The following is a 25212-nucleotide window of genomic DNA, read 5'->3' on the forward strand; positions in this document are numbered from 1 at the left end:
ATGAAGCATGAAGGTGCATTTGTTGGTCATGCACACACACACACACACACACACACACACACACACACACACACACACACACACACACACACACACACACACACACACACACACACACACACACGTGCATAGGTGGCTAGCATCCTCATTAGCATCATCACAGTAAAAATAGCTAACCTTTCTTCATTCAGAGGCCAGAGCAGTCTAGTTGACATGATTGCATCTCGGCTCGCAAATCAAGAGACAATGGGGCAGTAATTTTTGAGAAAGCTCTCCTTCATCCACCAGTTTAATCTTCTGCTTGTACTATGATTGGCTGAGTGTAGTGGATGGGCATTTGATTGGTCAATTTGTTCACTTGTGTTGCGTCACTGCTGAAGTTAGAGTGGTTCTTCTCAATCTTATCTGACATTATTGCAGTGCATTCTGCTGATGGTGGTTCACTGATGTCAGCTCTCTCATCAGTCTGTGCAAAAACCAGCCCCAGCCTAAAGAGGACTGGTACTCCTCTGCTTTAAATCAAGCTACAGAGTGGTCTTCTCAAACCTAATCTTTAATCAGCTCTGCTGGTACTGTTCTGACCTTTGAGGAGGGGAAAGAGACAAAACAAATTACCCATCAGGATCAGTAAATCGGTATTATTAATGTAAATTCTACTAATAATACTGCATATCTACATGTCTTCTGCAGGACCATGTTACTGTGAGTGGAGCATGAGCTACAGTTTCCTGTTGAGGCCCACCAATCTTCTACTTTTCCATGATTGTGTGGATTTGGAGTGACGCAAACCATGAAAACCATTATAATCAGCCAAGATCTCTCCTGTGTTGAGCTGTATCAGAAGCGAACAGACCTCTTTGCAGTGATTTACAGTAACACAGAACTATAGTTTTCTATCTACGTTTCTCTATCTACTCGTTTTACACTGTATCTCTTGCTACGACCAAATTGTTTTTTGATTGAATAGATGTTCTGAGGGAACCAGGCTCTGCCTTGCTCTTGCTTTGGATACAATAGAATACACAGCTCAATCTTAATGAGGGTGTTGTGTGATACACTGTAATGGTCTAGGTCACCTCAGTTTCTATTGGCCCGTCTAATGAATGTTTGACTGAGTGTATGTTTCACTGGCCTATTGTTTGGCTGTGTAAACATCCAGTAATTGCACTGTGTAACAGGGGAATAGTGCCACTGGGCTGAAAATTACCGATCAGCAAATGTAGGATAATAGCTGTGTGAATATGTGTGCATTTTTGCTTCTTTGTAGATAGGAAAGTGTATGTGCGTCTCAATGCACATGCACGATGCAAGGTTGCGCGCTTGTGTGGGCACATGCGTGTGTGTGCTTTATTGAATGTAGATATGCAGGTGAGTGTGCGCGTCTTTGCTGAACTGCAGTGTGTGTATGTATTCAGTATGCTGTGTATGTACATGCGCGCACACCCTTCTCTGAGTGTGTTTGTAAATGAACACCTGTCTGTCAGCTTAATGCCCTATTCGATTAGGGCTCCAATTCTGTGTGTTCAGCTAATTGCAAGGACTAGTGCCGGCGTTTGTGTTTTCCTTACCCTGGCAAATCGCTCCATGGCCCCGCACACTAATGTTCCCCTTCATCAACCCCACCCATGCAGCCTCACACGTGCACACGCACACGCTGTCTGAAATGACTTTTCTACATTTTAATTTTCAAGTAGACACATTTATCCAGAGCAAATTATCAAAAGGGCAACGAGTAGAAAAAGCCAATGTTCATAAACTGCTGTAAATTGGTGGAAAGTGTTTGGCCAGTAGAGCAATGACAGAGTGAAAGAACAGAGCAAATCCAAAGGAACACTCAAAGATAAAAAGCACCATCTCCCCTTCCTTCTGTACGTGAGTTCTGCTTTGGATTTGACACTTTTTGCATAATCACTCCTCCTACTAACTCAGCACTTGTACAAGAATTATAGATGAAGTGCACTTTCCTACTTGAAAATCACACAATTAAAAGACAAAGATTTTACTGGTCTAAAGATTTTTTTTTGAACTCATCGAAGACATTTTTTGATGCTCAGTGAAGAACCATAATTACTTTGTCAATCAGTTTGAATAGCTTGTCATCAATAATTGGAAGTCTACTTAGTCTTTGCATTAATAAATGCAAAGAACAAGTATCTTAATTTCGATCAACCATGCACTTTTTGGTACAATATACAATAATGATAGTAATTACAGTTCTGTAGATAATAATGTAAAGTCAAAATATATTAGAATTGCTCAACTTCTCTTTGAGCTTGCTAGTGACATACAGTACATTTCATCACCAGCTCTTCCCCCATCATCTCTCTCTCCATTGCGTTCGTGTCTCATTCAACACCTCTCATTCTTCTCACTCCGTCCTTTGTTCGCTTTTATTCAACCTCCTCAGCCTCCTATTCCCAGCTGGACGATGCCATAGAGAAAGCGTATTGATTTTTCTCCTCGTCTGTGTGGTTGCTGCACGGTCTTCGGGTGGAAAAACTCCAGACTCGCCTTGAGAAAGAGAGAGTAAGAGAGTGACTGGAAAGCAGGGACGGAGGTGTGTGCAGACGAAAAGAGGTAAAGAAGAAGGAGGAGAAGCCACGTGTGGCCACTAAAGACATGAAGAGACGACTCTTCCTCTGTCCGTTCCATTCATCATTTATCTCCTTTTCCCTTCCTCGCAGCAGATTCTCTTGCTGTTATTCTCGGTTTTCTTCTCTCTTCTTCTCGTCTGCTTTTCTCTTTAAGAGTTACCTTCCGTGTGGAATAAATACTTCCAGCTCATGTTTCTATTTCCATGGAGAGAGGTGATCTGTGATTACCGGAGCAATTTCCATTTGCCTATCAGTAACTGGGGAGTAGTAGGTAAGGAGGAGGAGGGAGGTGACAAGAGATGATTTGTTTTCACTGCAGCTGACTCACCACAGATTTCTTTTTCTTTTTTTTTTGTCCTCTGTTTATTTCTGGATGGGTTTCATCCCCGGCTCCATCCACCCATCTCTATCTATCCATTTGTCTGCCCAGCTATTACGAGCATCACCCTCTCTCTTCCCCACCTTTCATTGATCCCCTTTACTGTGGCAGGGATTTGTGTTCGGTTCTTCCAGCTGCAGCAGAGCACCACACAGAGACATTTTTAGCAGAAGAGAATGGCTTGTGCAGAACATGCAACTCTGCTCAAGGCCATGAGAGCCTAGAAGATATCGCAGACAAGTTAAAGCTAGCATCCATAGTGATTTTGTATTAATACGTCAATAATATTCTAGATGAATAATAGTGTATCTAATGCCCCAAATCGACATAACAATCTGTCCGTATGATTCTACTTGTCAGATCTCAGCTCGCTGCACATGTCTATGAGAGCCAAAGACAAACTTCAACTTCCCTTTCAAGCTTTTATCAGCATCAACAGCATTAACAGAGATGTTTTTTTTCCCAGATAGCATCTTAATTAAGTTGTGCTTTTAATTAAAGAGACCCGGGACTACACTTTGAGTCAATGTTTGTGCACCCTCACCTGCATCTTATTCTGACTGCTGTTTATTGGTGGAATTGCTAAGTATTGACTCTCCCTTCACCAGTGAGCTCTACCTGAGAACACGTACAGGAGCATTTGCAGATACATGAGCATATATATTTGTGAACAGATGCACAGAGGAGCTGATGTGTGGAAATAAAAGTACAGGTTAGGTGTGCTCTATAAAGGAATGCCATATTTACTCACATCCATACCACTCTTACACATACTGTAAATTCAAGTGTTGACCCATTGTCACACCCCCTTAGATTACTGGCATCCAGAGGCAGAAACTCTAAGAAAAGTGCCATCAGTGAGAATGAAAAGGTGCTGTAGAAAGTGTTTATTTTAGGGGTAAGAGAAAGTGCACATAGTAAGAGGAAAACAGACAGAGGGGAAGTGGAAAAGGGTGAGTGTGGACTGCTAGAATGATTTAAAAGCCAATATTTGAAAAGTGTGTCATTTGCTCCTCTGTCAAAGTCAAACTCTTATTCAGCTCCTCAGAGTAACACAAGAAATTTGATCATCAAGGCAGTAAATTACCTAAATTGCATTTTCTCTCTTTCTGCTCTGTTCTTCCTGATTTTTTTCTCCCTTTTCTCTCTCTCTCTCTCTCAAACCCCCCCCACCCCCCCACTGCCTCTTTCTGTCTCACTTTCTCTCTCTCTCATAGTGATGAAGATTGATGTTCAGGTCCTAATTAGCATCTGCTTTGGTATTCACACTGCCAGTCTGTCCATTCCTGACCCTCCAATCAGTTAACAGACATGACAGGCCTTGTCCAATCAGATTAAGGCCAGCAGGACAGGCTTCCTGTGTGGAGTTGTCACTCCAGATGCATTGTGGGCCCTGCTGATGGATGTGATTCAGAAAGGGAGACCCCAATCATGTACACTTGAGTTGTATATGCAATCAAATGAGGTTGTGAAGATGGAGAATAAGACCAGATCCATTACAGCGCCGCAGTGGGTTGTAAATCTTGGATTGTGCAAATGTTGCAACTGAACAGTCTTAGTGGTCCCATTAAAACCAATGTTTTCAGTCCCGGTTTGTTTTGCAGCACCTTTGGTAACTGGTGTCATGGCAACTGTGGTTCAATAATGCAACAGGAAAAGAACAATTGTGGATGTTTACAGCACAGTCAAACATGTCACCATGTTGTTTCAATAAATGAGACTTAAGAAGTTAGTCACCAATGTTGCCCGACACAGTGACGCTGAACTCAAATGCTTTCTTTTGCATTGCTGTACATTAACTATGTGCACACACGGGCTTTTGTCTTCCATATCATGTCTCCTGTTATCTTTTGTGTTTGTAGCGTTGAAAACTAGGTCTGATACAGGTGACGTATTAAAGATTGTACGTTGAAATATTAATGTATTTGCAGAGACATCAAAGGTCAGGGTCGGCCACAAAGTGACTTTTCTGAAGCTGTTGCGCACTTCTGCAGTGTAACTCCAAACCTAAATCTGTGTAAAGCCTGACAGTAAATATGAATATGTAATTCAAGTGTGGGGACAGGTATAGATGTATAATTCAGATTTCCCCTCAGCTGCCTTTCTGTGCCGTTTGACTCTTCATGAACGCAAGACACTAAATTTCATAACCCAGCCGCGCTCATTTTTTAGCATTGTCGTTATTTATCATAGTCTCCATTACATAATTCATCCCTCCACACCTTGCCTCTGCCATTTCATCCGTTTGGGTTCAGGGATACGGCAAACATGACAATGAATGATTCAACAAGAGGAAGACGTATTGCTGTCACTCATGACTCTCCCTCCAGCTTCAGCCTTCCTCTAACCAGGCAGACTGGAATTATTTACCGCACCGATCACCAATCTGCGTGTGTCTGTGTGTATATAATTAGTGACTTTTCACATTAGATGAGCATTATTTTATGTCACCACATGTATGGTGTGTGTGTACTTTACATCAGCGGTCATGTTGGGATTTCAGCTGTCTCATGAGACGTGATCATGAAAAGAGGGAGCTGTGTGGAGAAATTTCATGAAAAGAAAGAAAGCCTTTGATAATGCCTGCATTTTCATGTTTTACTCTTCTATCACGTTTCTCTTCCCTCCGTTGCGTGCATGTGTGCGTTTGTGTGCGCCTGCATCAAAGCCCTACCATCACACAGCGGTCTTTTCTTATGTCCCAGTTATATCACTCTGTCTCTGCCTCTACCTTCCCTCGCTCCCTCCCCCATCAACCCCCTTGCCACCTGCCTTTATTCTCAGTGTGTCAGATTGTGCTCCTGCCATACCCAGTGTTTCCACTGAAAGTATTTCGCTGCATCACGCCTCCGCATGCCTCAAGAAATGGCAAAATAACCCGTCTTACCAGGAACACTGAGCTCTGTGCGGCAACGCTGCCACCTAATTTATCCTCATGTGCGGTGTGTTGTATCAGGAACAGGTAGCTCAGGTTTAAAAAAGGCTAGTCAACAAATTGTTCTGTGCTGCATTTATTAGCACGCGAGGCATAAAATGATAGATTGACAAAGAATATGGCACGTAAATGGCAGAATATTGTGTTGCAGACTTCTCAAAAGCCATGTGGGTATTTAGTGTGAACCCCGCAGTTTTGTTGGCATTGCCTGTTTGATCAGTTCTCCTTTTTGCGGGCTCCTCTTCCCTTTCAGCATGCATCCTGCTGTTTGACGTCACTGGCTTGTCACCTAGTGGTGCATCTACCAGGGCTGCAGCTCTCATTAGCACCTGTGTTGACATGACTGGCATCTCATCTGAAGGTTGTTTTCCTCTTTCTCTACCCCCTTTTTTTTTTTAGTTTTATCTCCTACCAGCTTCCTCTCGCGCATTGTGCCCACAGTTGCCTTCGAATGCTCTGGTTTTCCCCCCTTAACTCTTCTTCCTCATTCTCATTCTCCCTCTGTTTTTCACTCTGTCTCACTCTGTTTCTCTCCCTACCAGGGCTTTTTAATTAATGGCGAGCCATGATGCTTATCTTATCAGCAGATCACTCTGCTTTCTATTAACTACACTGACAGAGCTGGGAGGCTGCGGGCGATGGATGACACACACGCACACACAAGCTCAAACTAACGCATACACAGTCATGCACATTAACACATCGTCAAATACGTACGTATGCTGAAGTACAGACAGACGAATATGAAGAAACTTGCAAATGCGTGCACGCACACACAAATGCATGACACATAAACTCACACATGAGCAAACTGAGACAACTGTGTCCACATAAACACACATCATGATCCTATCTTAATCTTGCTGCACACTCACACACACACACACACACAAACAAACAAACTGCCCTGATGCTATCTGGCTGTGTGATTTAAGGAGTGTTGTTTGAGGGTCTCTCCTCCTAAATCCCCTAAATGCCTTGGGAATCCCTCCCTCTTCCTCCCCCTCTCTATCTCTCCTCTCCCTCCCTCCTTCAGTCCTGCTTTATGGCTGAATGAACACTTATCATTCAGCAGATAAAGAGCCGTCCACGCTGGAGCTTGCTTTATCTTTGAGAGCCATGTTTACTCCCCGTGAATGCTCTGCTTTTCACAGATGTTTCATAGACCGCATTCGCTTGATCTGACAGAGATGAGAGCGCTGTGTCGAGGCTTCATTTTCTGCTGCAAAAACTTCAGACACACACACACTCAGTCCTCTACCCCATCAATTTTCACTCTTCAGGCGGGTCAATTGTCCCATATTTACCACATTTTCATGTTTGGGGAAGCTGAGCTAGGAGGCAAAATAAATCAACGTTTTTCACGATAGCTTGATGGGGATTACAGTGAGCCGCGTTTTGGCACAGAACAGTGAGCATGAAGGCAGAAACAACAAAATCAATCCTCAAACACCACAATCAATGGGAGCCGCAAAATTTCGACATAGGTTTTCTTCGGATCTCATTGAGAGTTGACAGTTTTCTGAAAGCAGCGAGAGAAGGAGAGAGCCGAAGAAGTAACAGAGAAACAGTTTACAGAGTGGTTATTGGAGAAAATATTACAGTGGATTGTGGAGACGCACAGTCGCCCACACTTTGTCGCACACTCATAATTTCCTCATTTGGGGGACTGGAGCAAAACAATTATCAGCGAGGGATAATACAATAAAGGAGACCATTTCCTGGGTATTACCAAGGGAGAAAACATTTATTTCACTCTGTCCAGTGCGCTCATAGGAGTGTAAACTCCTAATGGTGGAAAGTATAGAACATAACTCACACCACTCACACTGCAGACAGCATGCACACATGAGGAATGCTGCATCGTGCAAACTTTTTAGCTCGTTTTCTAAGTTAACCCAAAACTATTTCCAGGCTTGTGTCGTGGTTGTACTGAAATTCTCTATTAGATTTCTTCCGTTGTGTTACACTACATCTAGATGATTCAGATGGCCTTCAGCTTGCCCTTCACCACAGTCGTCTCTGGGATTCTTGTTATTGCCAACCACTTTGGTTCTCAACAATCATCTCGATGTTTGGGGGGGTTTTCGCATCGCATTTTGTGTTCCACATAAAAACCGCATGCCAGTCAAACTGTGCAGACAATAACATGATGTGTTTGTGTCCTTGGATCTCAGGGGGGCTTTTGTAAGTGACTCTTGTCTTTTTCAGACGTAGCAGCCACCATTTTCAAACACAGCTGTAAAGCTTCTGTAAAGACATTATTTGTTGAATCATCTGGCCATAGGGGGTTTAAAGACATTCAGAGAATACCCAACAAGTTATGTGCAAATCAAGGTAAAGCCAGACTTTTACATATTTATTTGTAGTGTTCATGGATGCCTGCTTAACCTGCTGGCCTCATCTTCACATGCTGTCATTTCCAGTGTCTGGGACAATGACAGTGTTTTGACAAATTGGGCGTTCAGTGTATGATTTGCATTGTTTCTGAACCACTGTGTTGCTCAACTTTTAAAGCTCTTTCCTATAAGACAACAGAACAAAGTGGATTTTGACATTTAAATCTCTGTTATTCATACTCTGTCTTTTTATCTGTCTGTCTTTCTCTGTGTAAATTGTGTATATGTAAGCGTGTGTGAATGCGGGCATGAACGTGTGAATATGGGCACGCTGGGAAGAGCGTCTCTGATTTTATTGGACTACTTTCAGGTAATCTCCTGTGTTCTGGCCAGATGCTTTGTTCGAGTGCTGCAGGAATCAAAGCGTCTCTGTCTGTCTGTGTCTCTGCAGAGAGTTTGGGTGGAGAGATCCGGAGCTGCCAGAGGTGATCCAGATGTTACAGCACCAGTTCCCGTCAGTGCAGTCCAACGCCGCAGCCTACCTACAGCATCTCTGCTTTGGAGACAACAAGATCAAAGCTGAGGTTTGTGTGTGTGTTTTCAGGGTTTGTGTGAGTATTTGGTTAAGATCAGGGCTGTAGCGAAAGGAATGATTGTGATTTGGATGATGAAAGCCATAAAAAGGTATGTATAACTCCTGTGAGTTGCAGTTTTAAAAAGTTCTGGCTGTTTTGAATTTTTCCTGCAGTCGCTTTGAAGAAATAGTGCATTAACTAACCCGTTCCACACTGATGTTCTGCATGATAAAGCTTGTTGCAATCTCCGTCCCTAAGCTGTGCCTTCTATTGAGTTGTAGCTATAGTGGCAGTAAAGTTCAATTAGTCCCAAAGTCACTGGTTTGTCTCTCAAAAGCAATTTTGAAGGGAATCCCCTTTGGAAATCTCTAATAAACCTTGTAATAAGGCTAGAGGCGCTCTAAAACAATGACAGTGTTGCATGCAGATGCACATGCACTCACATTTAAACCCACAGATACACAAAGTCCTTTCTTCAATGCCCCCAACACAAACACACACACACATATACATCCCTCTCCACCCTATATTACTCTCAGAATCAATTTACCACTACATGCCGGTGAGGGCATTGACATTTTTTTCCTTAAGAAATGAATTTCAGTCGAGTCAGTCAATAGCTGCTACTGCAACCTCATTGAAAAGTGAAGCCATATTGCTAAAATGCTCATTCACGCACAATTACAAAGGCGCACAAGCAAACGGGAAAAAATGATATTAACTATCCTCAAAAGCAGGCAATTAGACAATGTAAACATGGAGACACAGCTACTTTTCATTCACACCGACCCACTTATCCACCCACACAAACAAAGACATACAGATACGAAAATTCAGTCACACATACAAAAACATCGCACTTCATTCCACTCCCACTCCCCGAGCCACCCAGCTCCGAGAGAAACCTAAGTGTTCATGTCTTTCGTAATGGGTGTAATTATTGCCTGAATGGAGGTGTCCAACAATGGAGAAAATAGCAACAGTGTATTGACAGTGGATGCTTTGGCCTGCCTTCATCAGTCTGTTTGATTGCCTTGCTCAGGGCCCAAGGCACTGCTAAACAGTATTTACACAAATTAAATCTGGAAGAGAAATCAACCAACCAGAATTGACGCTTCGCATCACATCAAATCAACACACACATATCTACATGCACACACTGGCACATGTGTGAATGCAGCACGTGCCATAATGTGCCTTCAACCGTGTGTCTTTAATAGTTTTTAATGAAAAATGAACTTGATGATCACTAAGCCAGATACAGGATATTAGTTTAGTTAAAGATCCTTTTGTTAGAATGAAGCAAGATATTGCGAATCTCAGTGTGTTGATGTGTTTTTATACTGTGATGAGAATAATTAATTTGTTTTGTTAGTGTTTGTTAGTGTGTTACCCATGAAACAAAGCAGTGAACCCCTAACTGTTACCGACAGTGTTTACTTTGTATTTTCTACATTCTAATAGTTCTTCTCCTCAATTTAGCATTTACTTTGTTCTTGTCACACTTGAGAGTGAAAACAATTCATTTGCCTCCTCTGTTTTACTTCTGAAGTGTTATAAAACTCAACAGCACCTTTTATTGCGCGAGGTTTGATCAGCAGTAACGCCGATGCGCGTATGTTCTGTAGAGCCATCACATTAATGATGGAGCACGTCTTGGAACATCTTGACTCTCACTGACGTCTTTTTCTCATATCGTCTTTATGTCTGTCAGTATTCATTAAATTTCAATCAAAGGAAGTTCAAATGAAAGTTTCATAACAAAATAAGCATTTCATGGCCTTCATGAGTGAGTGTGAAGGGTAGTTGGTTTTATCTGTGCATTTCATCTATTGATGTTTCCTCAAGTTGCATGCTAAATGTAATGAAAAATGTTCCTTTTGTTCAGTGAACTTTTTAAGTATCTTCATGGCTCTTCAAGGTTGTGACAGAGCTGCACTATGTTCTTTTCAACAAGTTTCAGAGTTGAAGAGTAAATGTCTTTGTTCCGTTACAAAGGCTACAAAACACATGTGGGGTCATTAAGGTGGTACAACTCAACATTAATCAATCAATTGCTTTATTAATTCTGAGAGGTAGTGATAAAGACCAATAGAACTGTTAGATAGAACTGACTCCCACTTAAAGCCATGCAATACAGTTTCCTTACCGTCAGTGACCTGTTCTTTGGCTTTCTGTGAAGTGTGACTTGATAGAGTTAAGTGACAACTCTTCAGTAATAATTCCTTCTCAGAGTTGTAATTTCGCCACAGGATTTTTATGTATGTAGCACTCCCTCTCATTGTAGCATTTCACAACTAATGTGCCTTATATTTGCTACTGTCTTTGTCATATTATCAACACAGTGAGTGCGTGACACTGTGTCAGTTATACAAGACACATCACACAACCTTCTAGCGATTGTTAATTTTCACATATCACATGTCGTAAAAGTAGTTCTTAGTGACTGAGTTCTGCTGTGTGTGTATGCGTGTGTGCGTGTGGGTGGGGGGATGTTCAAATGCGTGAGGTTGCCTGTTTTAAAAATAACCTTCGCCAGCAGTAGTTGAATATGCATTTCATTGGCAAATGACGTGACAGCTTTATTACCCAGGGATTCATAACAAGGCAGGTGTCACAGAAGATTATTTAATGAAGCGACAGTTTATGCATTTTCATTTTCTTTTCCTAAAACTTGGCAGACCGCACAGCTGATGTTGTCTTAAAGGACAAGGAGACCCTCTTTGCCTGGAAACGCTTTGTCCTTTCAGGGGTCACATGCTGGAGTTGTGTCCTGCAGCGTCACTGCTCCGTCTTGCTTTAGTTTCACAGCTGTGTCTTGAATTGCTCAGAAAATGTCTTGGCTCATGTGGGTACCCCCTGAACACAGAGGCGAAACTCTTTTGATGGTTATTCATACATATGTATATTCATTATTTATTCATCAATGCCTCAGCAAAACCAGAGGTGCCATTTAAACTTTTGACAGCTTCTCTCACAAATAGTAATAACCACAGCATCAAATCTAATAGTGTTAATTTTGAAAGTGTGGCAGGTCATTTCAGTCATTCCTTGTAAATCCTACAACACCTATATTTTCAGGATAATGGCTTCAAGATTTTTCATTCTTCAGATTGGATACCGTCAAGCAATAGGCTGTGATTTCCTGTGATTTTAGACCTGCTTAGAGTCTTACTTAAAGCCCTCTTAGCTGTTCAGTCACAGAAAGTTATTACAGTACTTTCATAAAATGACAGTAACATACCAATAAAAGACAATATCAAATATTAAAGGAATATACTTTGGATAATCTAATGAAACAAGAATTATTGTACATAATTGGTTCTGGAATTGGAATAAAAGCACATTTTCAATGCTTAGCGCGGCTTGTATGTGAGATGGACCAAATCACTTAACATACATTATGCATGTAGATGGCAGCTATTTGTTATGAGTGCTGATCCAAAGACATTTCTCTCATTTTCAGTCTGCCAGACAGACCTAGGGGGCAAGTGACACACTGAGCAGCTAAATACAGCAGCAACATGGCTGCAGTTCATTGCTAAAGAGTTACTCTGCTGGGCGAAAGAGAGGAGAGAGACACGAGCTGAGACAGAGAGACAGAGATATAAAGAGAGAGAGAGACAGAGTGGAGTAAATAAAAAAACAAGAGAATGGTACTTTGTGTTACCTCATTATCAGGTAACAAGAATCCAGTATGTGATTTTGGGAAGTGTGGAGAAAGAAGAAGAAGAAGAAGAAGAAGATTAATTAGCAAATTGTCCCTAGATGGCAGACGAGTGTGTGAGCGTTACCTGTCTCACCACAGGTGTCTGTGCCTTTAGGCACTTGAGAGTGCATGTGCCCAATCAGATGTATGTGTAAGAGTGTGTGTGTGTGTGTGTGTGTGTGTGTGTGTGTGTGTGTGTGTGTGTGTGTGTGTGTGTGTGTGTGTGTGTGGCGGGGCAGCTGGAGGTCTGGCCTCAGCTCAGATTACAGTTGACCACAGAGGCAGCTTGGCGAATTCATCTTCAGCATCATTTGTTGCTACTCTGGACGTATACACTCATACTGTACCCACAAACACACACACGTACTTAGATGCACGCATGTGAACAGTTGCCTGCACTTTGCACACACACACACACACACACACACACACACACACACACACACACACACACACACACACAGTACAAACCCACTGACATATCATCTCATGCAGGAACACCAGAACACACACACACACACACAAACACACACACACACACACTGTGTCAGGCTAAAGTTCAGTCGCATCAGTAATTCATTTTGGGTAGCAGACTTGTCGATATCCATTTATCTAACAGACCGGTTGAAGGGAGAGGAACGTGCCCCCTGACTCTGTGTCACCCCCCCCCCCCCCCCCCCACACACACACACACATATCCATTTTGTTTAGCTCACACCTCCTATATTACTGTGTCCTTCTCCCACTTTATTTTGACATCAATTACCTTAATTTCTCCTCCTCCCACCTTTTTTATGATATTGAATATTTTCTCCTGCAGCAGACCTGCTCAATTATACAGCATAGTGCAGATACAGGGATCATCTGGGTGCTGGAGACCGGATCACATTCTATCGCAGTTAGAATTAGGGTAAATTCACACTGTTTTACAGTTTGTTGTTAAAAACAAGGAATGAAGTAAAGTCAATATGGTACAGAATCTGGTTTTAGATTTTTAGACCGTGAACCATGAAAGCTGCAAGCTGTGATTATCTGTCAGCATGACAGATGAGAAAGACACAGCGAATGATCCAAAGCAAATACTGCAATAATATTGCATGCTTTTGTCCCACTTTACACATTGCAAACCATACAATTTTCCACTCTGATCACTGTGTAAAATTGTGTTTGTTGAAGCAGTTTTTGTTTTTTTAAATCATGTAAGTGTTGCACTTACATATCACCGCTGACATCTGTAGGAGTTGTTCATCAATGATTACTTCAGTTAAAAATACTTTTGTTTAATTTTTTTAGACATATTTCAGGAAGAGAAAGGCCTCTTCCATCAGTGATGGGTATTTTGAGCATTTAAACAAAATTGTTGTTAATACCTTCAAGGTAACCTTTAGAGAATATGCCTATAACTGGCCCACGCGGCTTCCTGTCACTCTCTATAATCTGGCGTCAGAAAACTAGAAATAGCCTTTGAAATGGGTCTACATCTGTTAATGGTCATAGTACCACCATAGTATAATCAAAGTGCTTTGGACCACCCACTCAATAACACACAAACAGTCACACATTGGGATTATCAAGCACTTTTCCGATTCCCTGCTGTGAAGAGTAGTGATTTGTGCTTCCTTTGTTGCCTCGCGCTTCAAACAACAGAGTGGAGCCTTTACTGTATTTGTCAAGGTAGATTTTCCCAGTTGTGAATGTTTTTGTTGACACTGTTGCAAAATTAGCTGTGCCCTGGCCTCAGAACAATTTTAGGTAGACATAGGTTAATGCCATTTTTGGCCCACTTTCAAACGCTCCACAGGGGGAATGTTGGCCTACAGCTAAGAACTCAATTAGCCGAAGGTTGAAAGGCTCTAAAATGCAGTTAGCCCTGGGCTAAGTGTCAGGTTTAAAAAAAAAAAAAAAAGCCCTTGCGTGTGTGTATGCCTGCCTAAGTGTGTACATGCATCCAAGGTTGAAAGCTGTGACACATCCTCACTCTGTTTCCTCACTCCCATGAAAACAGTAAACCGTCTTCAGTGTGCTGCTGATGAGTGTCGACGTCCCATATGTGGTGACTCACACAAACTTGTTAGGCTTCGCATGCCACCATCCCAGGTATGTGTCACCCGTGTATCCCACTGCCAGCTTTTACGCCGGCAGCACCTCTGATTCCCACAATCGCAGCTGTCACCGCTGCTAACTGTTACCACGGCAATGCTGTCGCTATGGGTTACCAATAGCCGTGGCCGCCGCGGAACAGCGGGAGACAAAGACGAATCAATCTGCGCTTCTAATCTTCTTTACATGGAATAGAGGAATAGGCGCAGAGGTATTGGCAAGCCTTGTAGGTGGCTCAGAGGCAATACAAAGTAACAGCACTATGGCTTTTATGGAATAACAGATTAACTGTGACACAAGCATAAAGAGGAGAGGGGAGCGGAGCAGAGATCAGTGCGGGGAGGGGACGGGGAGCAGAGAAGAAGAGAGGAGCAGGGGTGAGGACTGGAGGGCATGGGAGGGCCTGCAAATCAAGTTTAGGAAATTGTGTGGCCAATGGAGCAAGGTTAGTTTGCCATTCACTGCATCCCTTAATCCATTTTAATTGAATAGATAAGCAAAGTCATTTGGCTCGATAAACTCCTGCTGTGTCATCAAACACCTCCATCCTCTCACTGCCCTCCATCACTTTCTTATGCTGTCTTTTCTCCCATTCGCTCCCTTCACCCTCATTCTCTCTCCTCACCCACATTTGTCGCTCTTATGTTTCCACTATGGCGAAATCAAACTTAAATTGCACTTTGTAGACTCTCACTCTGACGTGTTTGTTGGTTTCCGCATGCCAGATGTGTGATGTCTCCGCTGGAGATTAAACACTGTGTACCAGACATAATCATAGGAAAAAGAGTGGATCTATTTGTTGCACTGTTCCTGTCAAACTTGTCTAAACTCCACCCATCTGGCGCTCATCTGGTGCTTCACACTGAAACAGACCGTTAGAATTAGTGGCAGCACTTCACGTCCCAGGTCTGGGGGAGAACACGCAGAAAAATAAAAGAGGGTTTCAGGAAGCCTAATTATGCATGAAACTGTGACAAACTTTTTCAAGTTATCTGGCTGAGTAACTCTGCCTGTTGCAGTCCTCCAGAGATTAAATGAAAGTAGAAGCGTGAAAGACAGGCTCTCTCTCTCTCTCTCTCTCTCTCACACACACACACACACAAGTTGCTCCATCCATGTTGCAGCTAGTCTCCTGGTGATCACAGCAGCCTGTTTCTGGTGATTAGTACTACACCCCTGTCGATTGGACTAAACACGGGTTGCTTTGAGCTCCTTGGCCCCCTAATGCCAATGTAGATCCCTGCAGTGGAGATGCAAAGTGGGAGGGTTTAAAAAGCAGCAGCGTGGGGAGAAGGCAATGTGTTGCTCCATGGGGGGGAGGCATTATGTGTAACACCATAGGCGGAAGGCATAATGTGTAACACCAGAGTGCGCTCATCGCTCTCCCCACTGCGCTAACAGTCCTGACTGCCTTGTCTTCTCACAGAAACAGGATATGATCATAAATCTACACTGATTGGTTTGTTTGTTTCTCTGTGTTTATGTGTGTCTTTGTGTGTATTTACATAGCAAATGCAGCACATATACAAGGAGGTGATTACATACACACTGAGCAGAGGGAAATGTTGACTGCCCTTTACAGAGTTGTGGGGCCACCAGTAAAATACCTTCATATAAAGCTTGGCCAGCTTGTTGGTGGTATGTATATAACTCATATAGCTTGGTGGGTTAATTAAGGGCGTTGACCCCTTTCTTCATAGTCATTCAGCTCAGAGGCTTTCTCCTGTGTTTTAATTAGGTTTCAGTATCTGCTCTTTTACCTGTTTGGTAAAAACAGTAAAAAACAAAGAATCGCTCAATAATCGTGCATAGTTGCCCTTTTGTTTCACTTCATCCATTCATAGTTGAATCACAGAACAAGCCTGAGATGTGAGTGGAGATTCAGAGAACTGGAACGAGGCCTCTACATTTCCTACCTAATTGCAAACTTTGACAAACTTTTTCAAGTCTCATTGTATCATTATCCTCAGTTATATGTTAGAATTTCATAGTCAAAAGTTGTGATCTGGAATGGATAAGATGGAGCTACAGTTTCACAAAGGGTAGGGACCACAAAAGCCTATTCAATTCAATATACCTTTATTTGTCCCGTAAGGGGAAATTCCAAATCTGTCTGGTCTCTGATACCGTTTGTCATTATTTCAGGTTAGAGTTTCTGCTTTCCATTTCCATCATAAATATTGTAGAAATCACATGCACAGTTGCACCATTATTCATGGTGCACATGAAAAATAGTACAATAATGTTACATAAAGCGATTGAACCAGTCTATTTTGAGAAGTGCTTGTACCTCCCACCTGTTTTCCTTTTCAGATAGTAGAAGCCAAAAGTGCCAGTCATAATGGGTTAGTCCGTTTCCATGCGCGTGTTCATGTGAGGAAACATGAAGCAGACAACCGAAAAAGACAAGTGCAGGCAGGATGGAGATACAAGGACAGACAGACGCACATAGGGGAACAGAAAAAACATGTATTAAAAATGCAGGGAGAAACAGACATGTGAAACTCGGAGACATTTAGAGACGGGGTGATAGTACAGCAGCTCATAGTTGTTTTAGATTCGAAGCATAGCTGGAGTCACAGCTCTTTTCCTTCCCTCATCAGTGTAATTGTGTCATTTTGTGGAAGTGCAGTCATTAGCTCTATGTTCAATTAGTACATGTTGGATTATTAATCCGATAGCCAGGACTGACAGGAACTGTGCGCCACGCACACACACCCATACTGTATTCTAAAGTAGCTACTTGCAGAGATAAATAAAGCAGCTGAGGACCACAAACATTTCCTGATGGCAGATGTTAATTTCAGTCAGAATAATAGAGACTTTGTGTGAGTGTGCATCAGTGCAAGTCTAAGAAGACTGTATTTATTAATGACCGGATGTTTTTTCCTTCCTATACTTAATTCATTTAAGTAGAAAGCACATCATTTGACACGCTTTTTTTGATCCTCAGATTCGCAGACAGGGAGGCATCCAGCTGCTGGTGGACCTGCTGGACCACAGGATGAGCGAAGTTCACCGTAGCGCCTGCGGAGCCCTGAGGAACCTGGTGTACGGCAAGGCCAACGACGAGAACAAAGTGGCCTTGAAAAACTGCGGGGGGATTCCTGCTTTGGTTCGGCTGCTGAGGAAGACCGGAGATGTGGAAATCAGAGAGCTGGTCACAGGTGCAGTATCTGTAACAAACCGACACCTCACCTCCCTGTAGCTGCAGTTATTTTCCAGCGTGACTCTGCTTCTATGGCCTGAGGAGAGGTTATAATGGTGTGGTATGTGTGTGTGTGTGTGTGTGTGTGTGTGTGTGTGTGTGTGTGTGTGTGTGTGTAGAATTTATATGTGGAGATGCGAGGGTGACACCTACACTAAAACTGGGTAATTTGATATACCTCTGCAAAACCTACGAGTACAATACAAACATTGCAAGAAAAGATCTTTCTTTTTTATTGTTCTTTCATTAGTTTATCTAATTGTGCTTATACATCTTGTTTCGTGATTTTAGCAGACAACTGTGCAGCTGATTTCTCCTGTGACTCTTTTAAATTATCTAGATTCGGTAAATTCACAACATTTAATACTCTGGTACCCGGTCATGACTCATACCTACTTAAACACACGTACTGGAGGCACGCACACATTCAGAGGAACAAACACACATTCTCACATACTGCATGCCCACAGTGAATTCTAGTCTCATTTGGCCTTGACAGTGCCAGTAGTTTTAGCTGAGTGATTTTACTTCATGGAGAATTTATATATTTAACTTTGACTGAAAGAATATTCTTCAGAAAATGTTACTATTCACTCTGCAGAAAGCAAGGCTGTTCATCTTCAATCATCAATAACATTTGATATTCAATCAGAGTTCTCCTCAACGGACTGATAGAAGAATAAGAATGCAGAAGAAGCAGCGATGCAGCCAAGTGTTTTAAAACATCATTTCTCTTGAGAAGTGTTTTGCTGTTTCTCCACTTAAGTTATAATGCAGTATAGGTTTGTATCTCTGTTTTCTGCGTGGGTGCACGCATACCATCACAAAAGTGTGTCCACCTAACATTCAAGTCCCGCAAGTGTGCCGTTTTACAATCACTGGTCAATCTTGTTTTCACCTTGTGGGCATGAGCAGCGCAGGTTAGCGCCAGTGCACTGGAGACACACGCATACAGCGGGGCACACACCCACATGCACAAAGTTAGAAATGCACATGGATATGCACTCAGATGCACAGTACATATTGTGGAGATGCACACAAGCATCTTTGTAGGCAAAAGATTTATAGATTAAATTTTAACACCCACCTTAGCACACAGATTTTACATGAGGTGATATAATTTGATCTCCATTCCTCCTGAAATAGTTTGCAATATTCCTCCCACAAGAATTTAATATTCTTCCAGAGGCCCTTAAGTGCTGCAGCAAACACATGCGGCGCGTCCCTCTCTGCTTAACGCACACTCACGCTCGCACACACGAGCATGTATGTAATCTAAATGTGCAGCGAGTTCTTTTCCAGCATGACATCGATTCTGCAGCCTCAGGACAGACAATAATGATAAACCGCTGCGTGCGCATGGGTGCTTGTGCGTGGGGATTGTGTTTGTGTGTCACAGGAGTCAGTCTGTAAAAGTAAAAAAATCTGATTCTAATGAAATTCAGCAAGTAATAATGAGTGTCTCATTCATCGCAAAAACACACATGGACAAAAAGTTCAAGTTGTCTACAGTTTCTATGAATCCAGTGAGCTGTGTCTGGAGAGGAGATGCTCCAATGAGCAGTTCTCCCTGGCATGTAATTAAAGAACACTTAAAATCTTGCCTTTCTCCAGCCTATGCTCTCTCCTTGACCTCATGCTCTCATGGCGCTCCCTCTCCTTTACGCACCTTTCCTCTCTCTCCATTATCCATTTGCATGCTGGCCTTCTGTGTGGTTCAGCGTCTCGCATCACATTTTAGCACATTTTAGTGCGTATCTGCCGTTGTATCGCCAGTGTTCTCGCTCCCTTTGCTCAGACAGAAGCCCTCTTTGTTGTACCAGGTTAGCCGTGAGATAAGACGTGTTCACACTCTTACGAGAGGATTGGACATTCCAAAGATAAAGTGCAATCACTCTCATTCACTCATACGCACGCTGACTCGAGCCGAAACACACAAAACCACACATGACACATGCACACGTGCACACACCGAAAAGGGAGATAAAGTCGATGGGCTGCTCTCATGTTCAATTTGCCCTCTGACCCTATTGTTCCTCAGTGGGGAAGCGAAGCTCATCTTCAAGTACACACACACACACACACATGCACGCTCAAACATCCATCCCTGGATGCATCCCCATAGGTCACTCGCTCTCCGGGGAGAAGGGGACTCATTGGATCACAACAATGACAGCCAGCATGCTGGCGAGGACTTTTGTGTCTCCCTTTACAGACCCCTCAAATACTGATAACAGCCCAGGAAGGAAGGAAGGAAGGAAGGAAGTGTTACATTTTCCCGACCTTTTCAATGTTAATGATACCACTGTCACGGGGTGGATGGAGGCAGGAAATACAGCTTGATAGAGAACGACAATTAGAGACATGCAGGTGGACAGGGAAGGAAGAAATGCTGAGCAGAGGCTGGGTGGAAGATGGAAGTTGTTTCTTCTTTTCCTCAGACCAGATAGTGGTATTGAAGATGGTGAAACACAACTGGAAGAAAACAGTGATTAGTAGGAAGGTTGAAAAAGAAGGGAAGGAGGACTGGCTAAACACGGGGAGGAAAGATGAATCCAGCAAGGGAAAATAATCAGGAAGAAGGGAGGAATGGTAAGAATACTGAAATCCAACAATGGATGCTGTCCTACCAACTCCCCTGTGTGCAAACTCCTGCTGCTGGATGAAAACAAGTTGTGTTTTTATCCCAGATAAAAAAGCAAGAATGTGCAACTATGAGAATTCACAGAATACTGATACTGAGCCTCACATGTCAGTGATGACAGTCACTGGACTTCACCTATAGGGACACACTGTACTGGCACCTTGAAGATCATCACCACAGTGCTGCAGAGAGTAAGATTAAAAACACAGCTTGGAGATGGAGTGTGTGTGTATTCATGTGTGGTCCATAAGCAGATTAGCAAATTAAATGCACCACAGGTCATACTGCGTTTTGAGCTCTGACTTTTATAAATAGTCATCTCACACACCACACACTGTGAAATTCTATCTTCCCTTTCCCTGACTCTGCCTGTCTTTGCCCTTTTCTGTCTGGCTCTCATTGCTGCTGGCTGAGTGATTCAGTGTCATGCATGCCTCTACCCTGTTGTCTGTTTACTCTGGTACTTAGCATAGAACTCCACTCTTCAACTGCTTTCATGCCACTGCAACTATATTTGAAGTCTATCTTCATTTGCCTCACAGAACACCCTGCTAGGGCTGTAATTCGCCACTTGAAACTGTTACTGTGTAATTACTCGGCAATTCAATTAGGCATGTGTTCTGAGTGTTTTGTTTTTTTTGTTACAAATAGAAAGAATGAGTACAATGTGTTAAATTTCTTTTTATGCCACATTGGCCATTGACACAGTTTTAATTGAATGTGTCCATTTTGCTAAAAAATTTTACACAGTGATTCAGTGTTTGTGTGTTGAGATGATGGCACGGAGAACCAGTAACTAAACACATTAAAGAAAGACACATGCATATATAGATATATATATCTGATGGGGACATGCTGTTGTAAAATTAATTAGCATTTAATGTGTGGAAACTCATCAGGCCATTGCTGCAAATACCACTGTTTTAATAAATAGTTAATTAGCATTATAAAAATCCAACCCCTGTTCACTCGTCTGCCCTGATATGTAGCAAGAAGGCATTGGATCAATTGCTCTGCCAAATTGCATTCTTGTCAAAGGCTGACCTTCATTACTAATTGGTGGTGATTTGAAAGCAAGTAGATGGCAGTTGGTGACCACCAGAGGTTCATCAGGGGTAGTGGTGCATGCTCAAATTACATCAATAGACAATGATCAACTGCTGGACTCAAAAAAGTAGTTGTGCTAGAGTCATAACAAATCAGCCTCCTCATTACTGGCTCTGTGTTGTCAGCTTTGTCAAAGCACTTCCCCTATTCTCTGTGATTAAAGAGTCTCTTTAGGTCTGGGGAAATGAGACAAGCCATATGTTTTTCCGGATGACCGGAAAAACCTTCCCTCAACAGTTTAGCCTATCTCCTGGTCAGTTTTGAAGTTTAAATTTAGATAAACTTTATTGGCTCGCTTGGTCTCAGCGTGAGGTAGATAGGACAGAGTCAAGGCTTCCGGGCCTGCCAGTAAAAGTGTGGTCGATGCAGAGGCTTTGGGTGTCAATAGGAGATGCTATCCTGACCGTGGACCCTGCTGGAGCTGCTGCCGCCTGCTCTGAAATGGTGTTGAGCTGAGAAATCACTGCTGGGCAAAGTCATGTGGGCATTTGAACATCTTCAACTGAAATGACAAATGCACATTTTGGCAAAGTGCTGATTGATATTCCGTCCACTGATTCTGTTTAAAATATACAGATCGAGACTTGAGCGTGCAAACCATCACAAAGAGAAGTGCACGTGTCTACAGAAGTGACCGACACTTTTCTGCTTCTGCAAGCTGATGGTGCTAGCGGCAAACCAACACAGTCAAATAATAATGTTGCCATCCTTTGCTGGAAAATTCTTCACCATGGCTTCTGTTGCTTCAAGGCACGAATCACCGCTCCGTGTAGATGTCCAAATCTCCATGTCCCCACTACAGTTATAGTACTTGCCAAAGCCACTTTAATTTAAGTCAAAGCTCGTAACCTTCTTTCAAAAATGCTTGAGGACAGAGCTCCATCAAAGTCATTACAGTGATTCCTGTGGGGAAACAGGACGCCTTCAGCAGGATGACTTTTTTGCTGCTGCTACAATGCTATGAAAGTGTTAGCATCCTGCAGAAATTTCTCTGTTGCATTTTCACTGTTGGGGGCACAGGCAGTGACAATTTACCCACAATGTAGGACTTAGCCTAGTGCTGACAAATGTTTTCCGCAAACATACTGTAAGATGACAAACTGTGTGACCTGGGATCAAGTCAGCAATTGTTAACCTGCCGTCATCTGTAACTTTTTCCAGCACCAATATTTCCCTTTTGATTTTTCATTCACAGGTTTTTATAGACACATGAGCTCTGTCATTTGTCGTCTTCGGCTTTACTCATCAGCAGGTTCTGACCCCGCAGCTAACTAATTCACATCGAGTCACACAGTTGAAGGCTGTTTAATAAAACATCGCCACTTGAGGCCTAACAGGCCTCACTCTCCCCTTACAAGTCATACTCTCATTTATTCATGAATTCATGCAATCATCTCCCCATTTCCCCAAACCACCCAGCTCCTAGGAAACTGTCCGTCAAGCGTCTTAGGGGAACTCGTCGCAGGAGGGAGAAAAAGAGATAAAGACAGGGAGAGAGAGGGGAAGAAAACAGAGACGCACACTCACACACAGGCACACACACTCCAGGGCTCCTGTATGATGTCATTGTGTGTTGGTCACCTGATGTTATACCCATAAGGACACTGGGCTTAGCGAAGCATCACAGATCTATATTTCTAGAGCAGGCAAGTGTGTGTGTGTGTGTGTGTGTGTGTATGCGTGTGCGTGTCATCCTTAAATTTGGCCGATGTTAGACAGCAGACACAGTGTCCTTGCCCCAGAAAACACTGAAGGGTCTATTCCTTTGTGTTTCTCCCTCCTTCTGCTCAATCTTTGTCTCCGCCTGCAGAGATGTGTACATCACAACCCCACCCTCTCACATCGTTCATGTGTGTTGTGTGTGTATGGGTTTGTATTAGGTGTGTGCAGGTTCATTGGCTGGAGAGGCCAACGAAAGACAACAGGATGTCCTTTTATTGAGCCAGTGGACGGGCCCTCGTCATCGGAAACAACGTGTTTTAACATGATTGCAATCACACACTGAAAACACTTGCTACCTGAGAAATTGACTGACACCGTAAGAAAGAGAGGAACAGGGAGAGAGAGAGATGTTTGAAACCTCTGAGGTCTCCAAGTGAAGTGTTTTTCTCAACGCGTGTGCCTTCATCCATGCTGAGGGTGCCACAGAGTGCATCTGTGTGCGTGTGTGTTGTGGATGTTTGAGCTTTTACCTTGGTTTGAAAAGAGCCCATGAGAGGGGAGAGACTGAGAGGAAAGACAGAGACTCGAGATGTGAAACAAGAGGCTGATTATTGAGAGTGAAGGCAAATGCTGCTACGCTCCCACACACACACACACACACACACACACACACACACACGCACACACAAATATACTCACACACACACACACACACACACACACATATATACTCACACATAGAGTGTGAGCACTTGATTGCTGCCAAACAACATACAAGGTCATCGCCTTATTATCACCCTCCTCTTCTTGTCCTCCGAATCTCTCTCTCACACACACACGCACACACATGCACACAGTTGTCCTCTTTCACTCTCTATAGCACCTTCTTTTTTCACCTTTTCTAACACTCATATTTTTTAATCTCTTTGTCTTTTTACTTGCACCTCTTTTGTACTTGGTTAGACTTGTTTTTTTTCTCTTACATTTGGATCATGTTCTCTCTCTGTGACTCCTATAATTTTCTTTCCCTTTGGTCTCCTCTCTCACCGTTTCCACAATAGCATTCTGTTACTTGCTTAGTTTCCACATATTTACCTATAGTTTTATTTGAAAATAATAACTTGAACTGTTCTGTTCCTTAAGTGCTTTGTTTTTGTCTGTGGTCTGTCAATGACTTACATTTTCCCTCTTTTATTTGTTCCTTCCTTTATTACATCGCCCATTCTTTCTCATTGTTTTCTCCATCCCTGTCTTCTTCTTGGCCTGATTTTCCTCCCACCCCTTTGTCTGTCATGTGCAGACTGTCATTGTGACTGACACCAGCGCAGTATACTGTTAGGCATGAAGACCGGCGTTGCTGTTGGTGACGCAAAACTTGGCTGCTTGTCAACACCCAGTGCCTCCACAGCACTTTTATGTGCATTGTTTCAGTGAAGTGAAGCTCATATCCATCATTAGTGACACAACCTGCTCTCCATCCACATTTTTCAGTCCTTTTCGCTGCAGGCAGGTCAGAGATCAAAGTTTAGCAACCTTCTTGAAGCTTTTAGGAATTCATTGTCTTGCTCAACTTCAGTATTGCTGTCGTGTCAGATGACTGACAGTATCTATAATCACTGCTGTGTCACTCCCTGCCGCCCTTATGTTTCATTCCCATTCGCATCTAACAAGATCTGGATTGTGCATATTGCATTGTGGAATGAACAGGACATCTTTTAACTGCCTGACAGCCTCTATGAACATGGTCCATTGGGTACGGAGCACATAATGGCTTGAGTTGTGCCCATATTTTATTTGTGTGGTAACTGTGCAAATGAATGACATCTGTCATGTGGGACCTGTGACATCTGGAGCCTGACACCGAACACATGAGAGATGGTGACCTTCAACACTGCAGCTTTTTATAGTTTGTCATATTAAAAACGTGTTGCACATCTCCTTTGTTGTCTCAATCTGTTAC

At 42.8% G+C, this 25212-nt stretch overlaps 1 protein-coding gene across 5 annotated transcripts in view; it reads left to right on the plus strand.

The window, feature by feature from the left end:
• ctnnd2a (catenin (cadherin-associated protein), delta 2a) overlaps window positions 1-25212 on the plus strand; it is a 232771-nt gene that overhangs the window by 149321 nt on the left and 58238 nt on the right. For all 5 annotated transcript variants that reach the window (XM_070985662.1, XM_070985665.1, XM_070985664.1 and 2 more), the window contains 2 exons: window positions 8699-8831; window positions 17585-17798. In XM_070985662.1, coding sequence (XP_070841763.1) covers window positions 8699-8831; window positions 17585-17798 — 347 coding nt within the window. The remainder of the gene's footprint in view (window positions 1-8698; window positions 8832-17584; window positions 17799-25212) is intronic.

Source organism: Chaetodon trifascialis, chromosome 18 (assembly GCF_039877785.1).
Source record: "Chaetodon trifascialis isolate fChaTrf1 chromosome 18, fChaTrf1.hap1, whole genome shotgun sequence".
Classification (NCBI taxonomy): Eukaryota; Metazoa; Chordata; class Actinopteri; order Chaetodontiformes; family Chaetodontidae; genus Chaetodon; species Chaetodon trifascialis.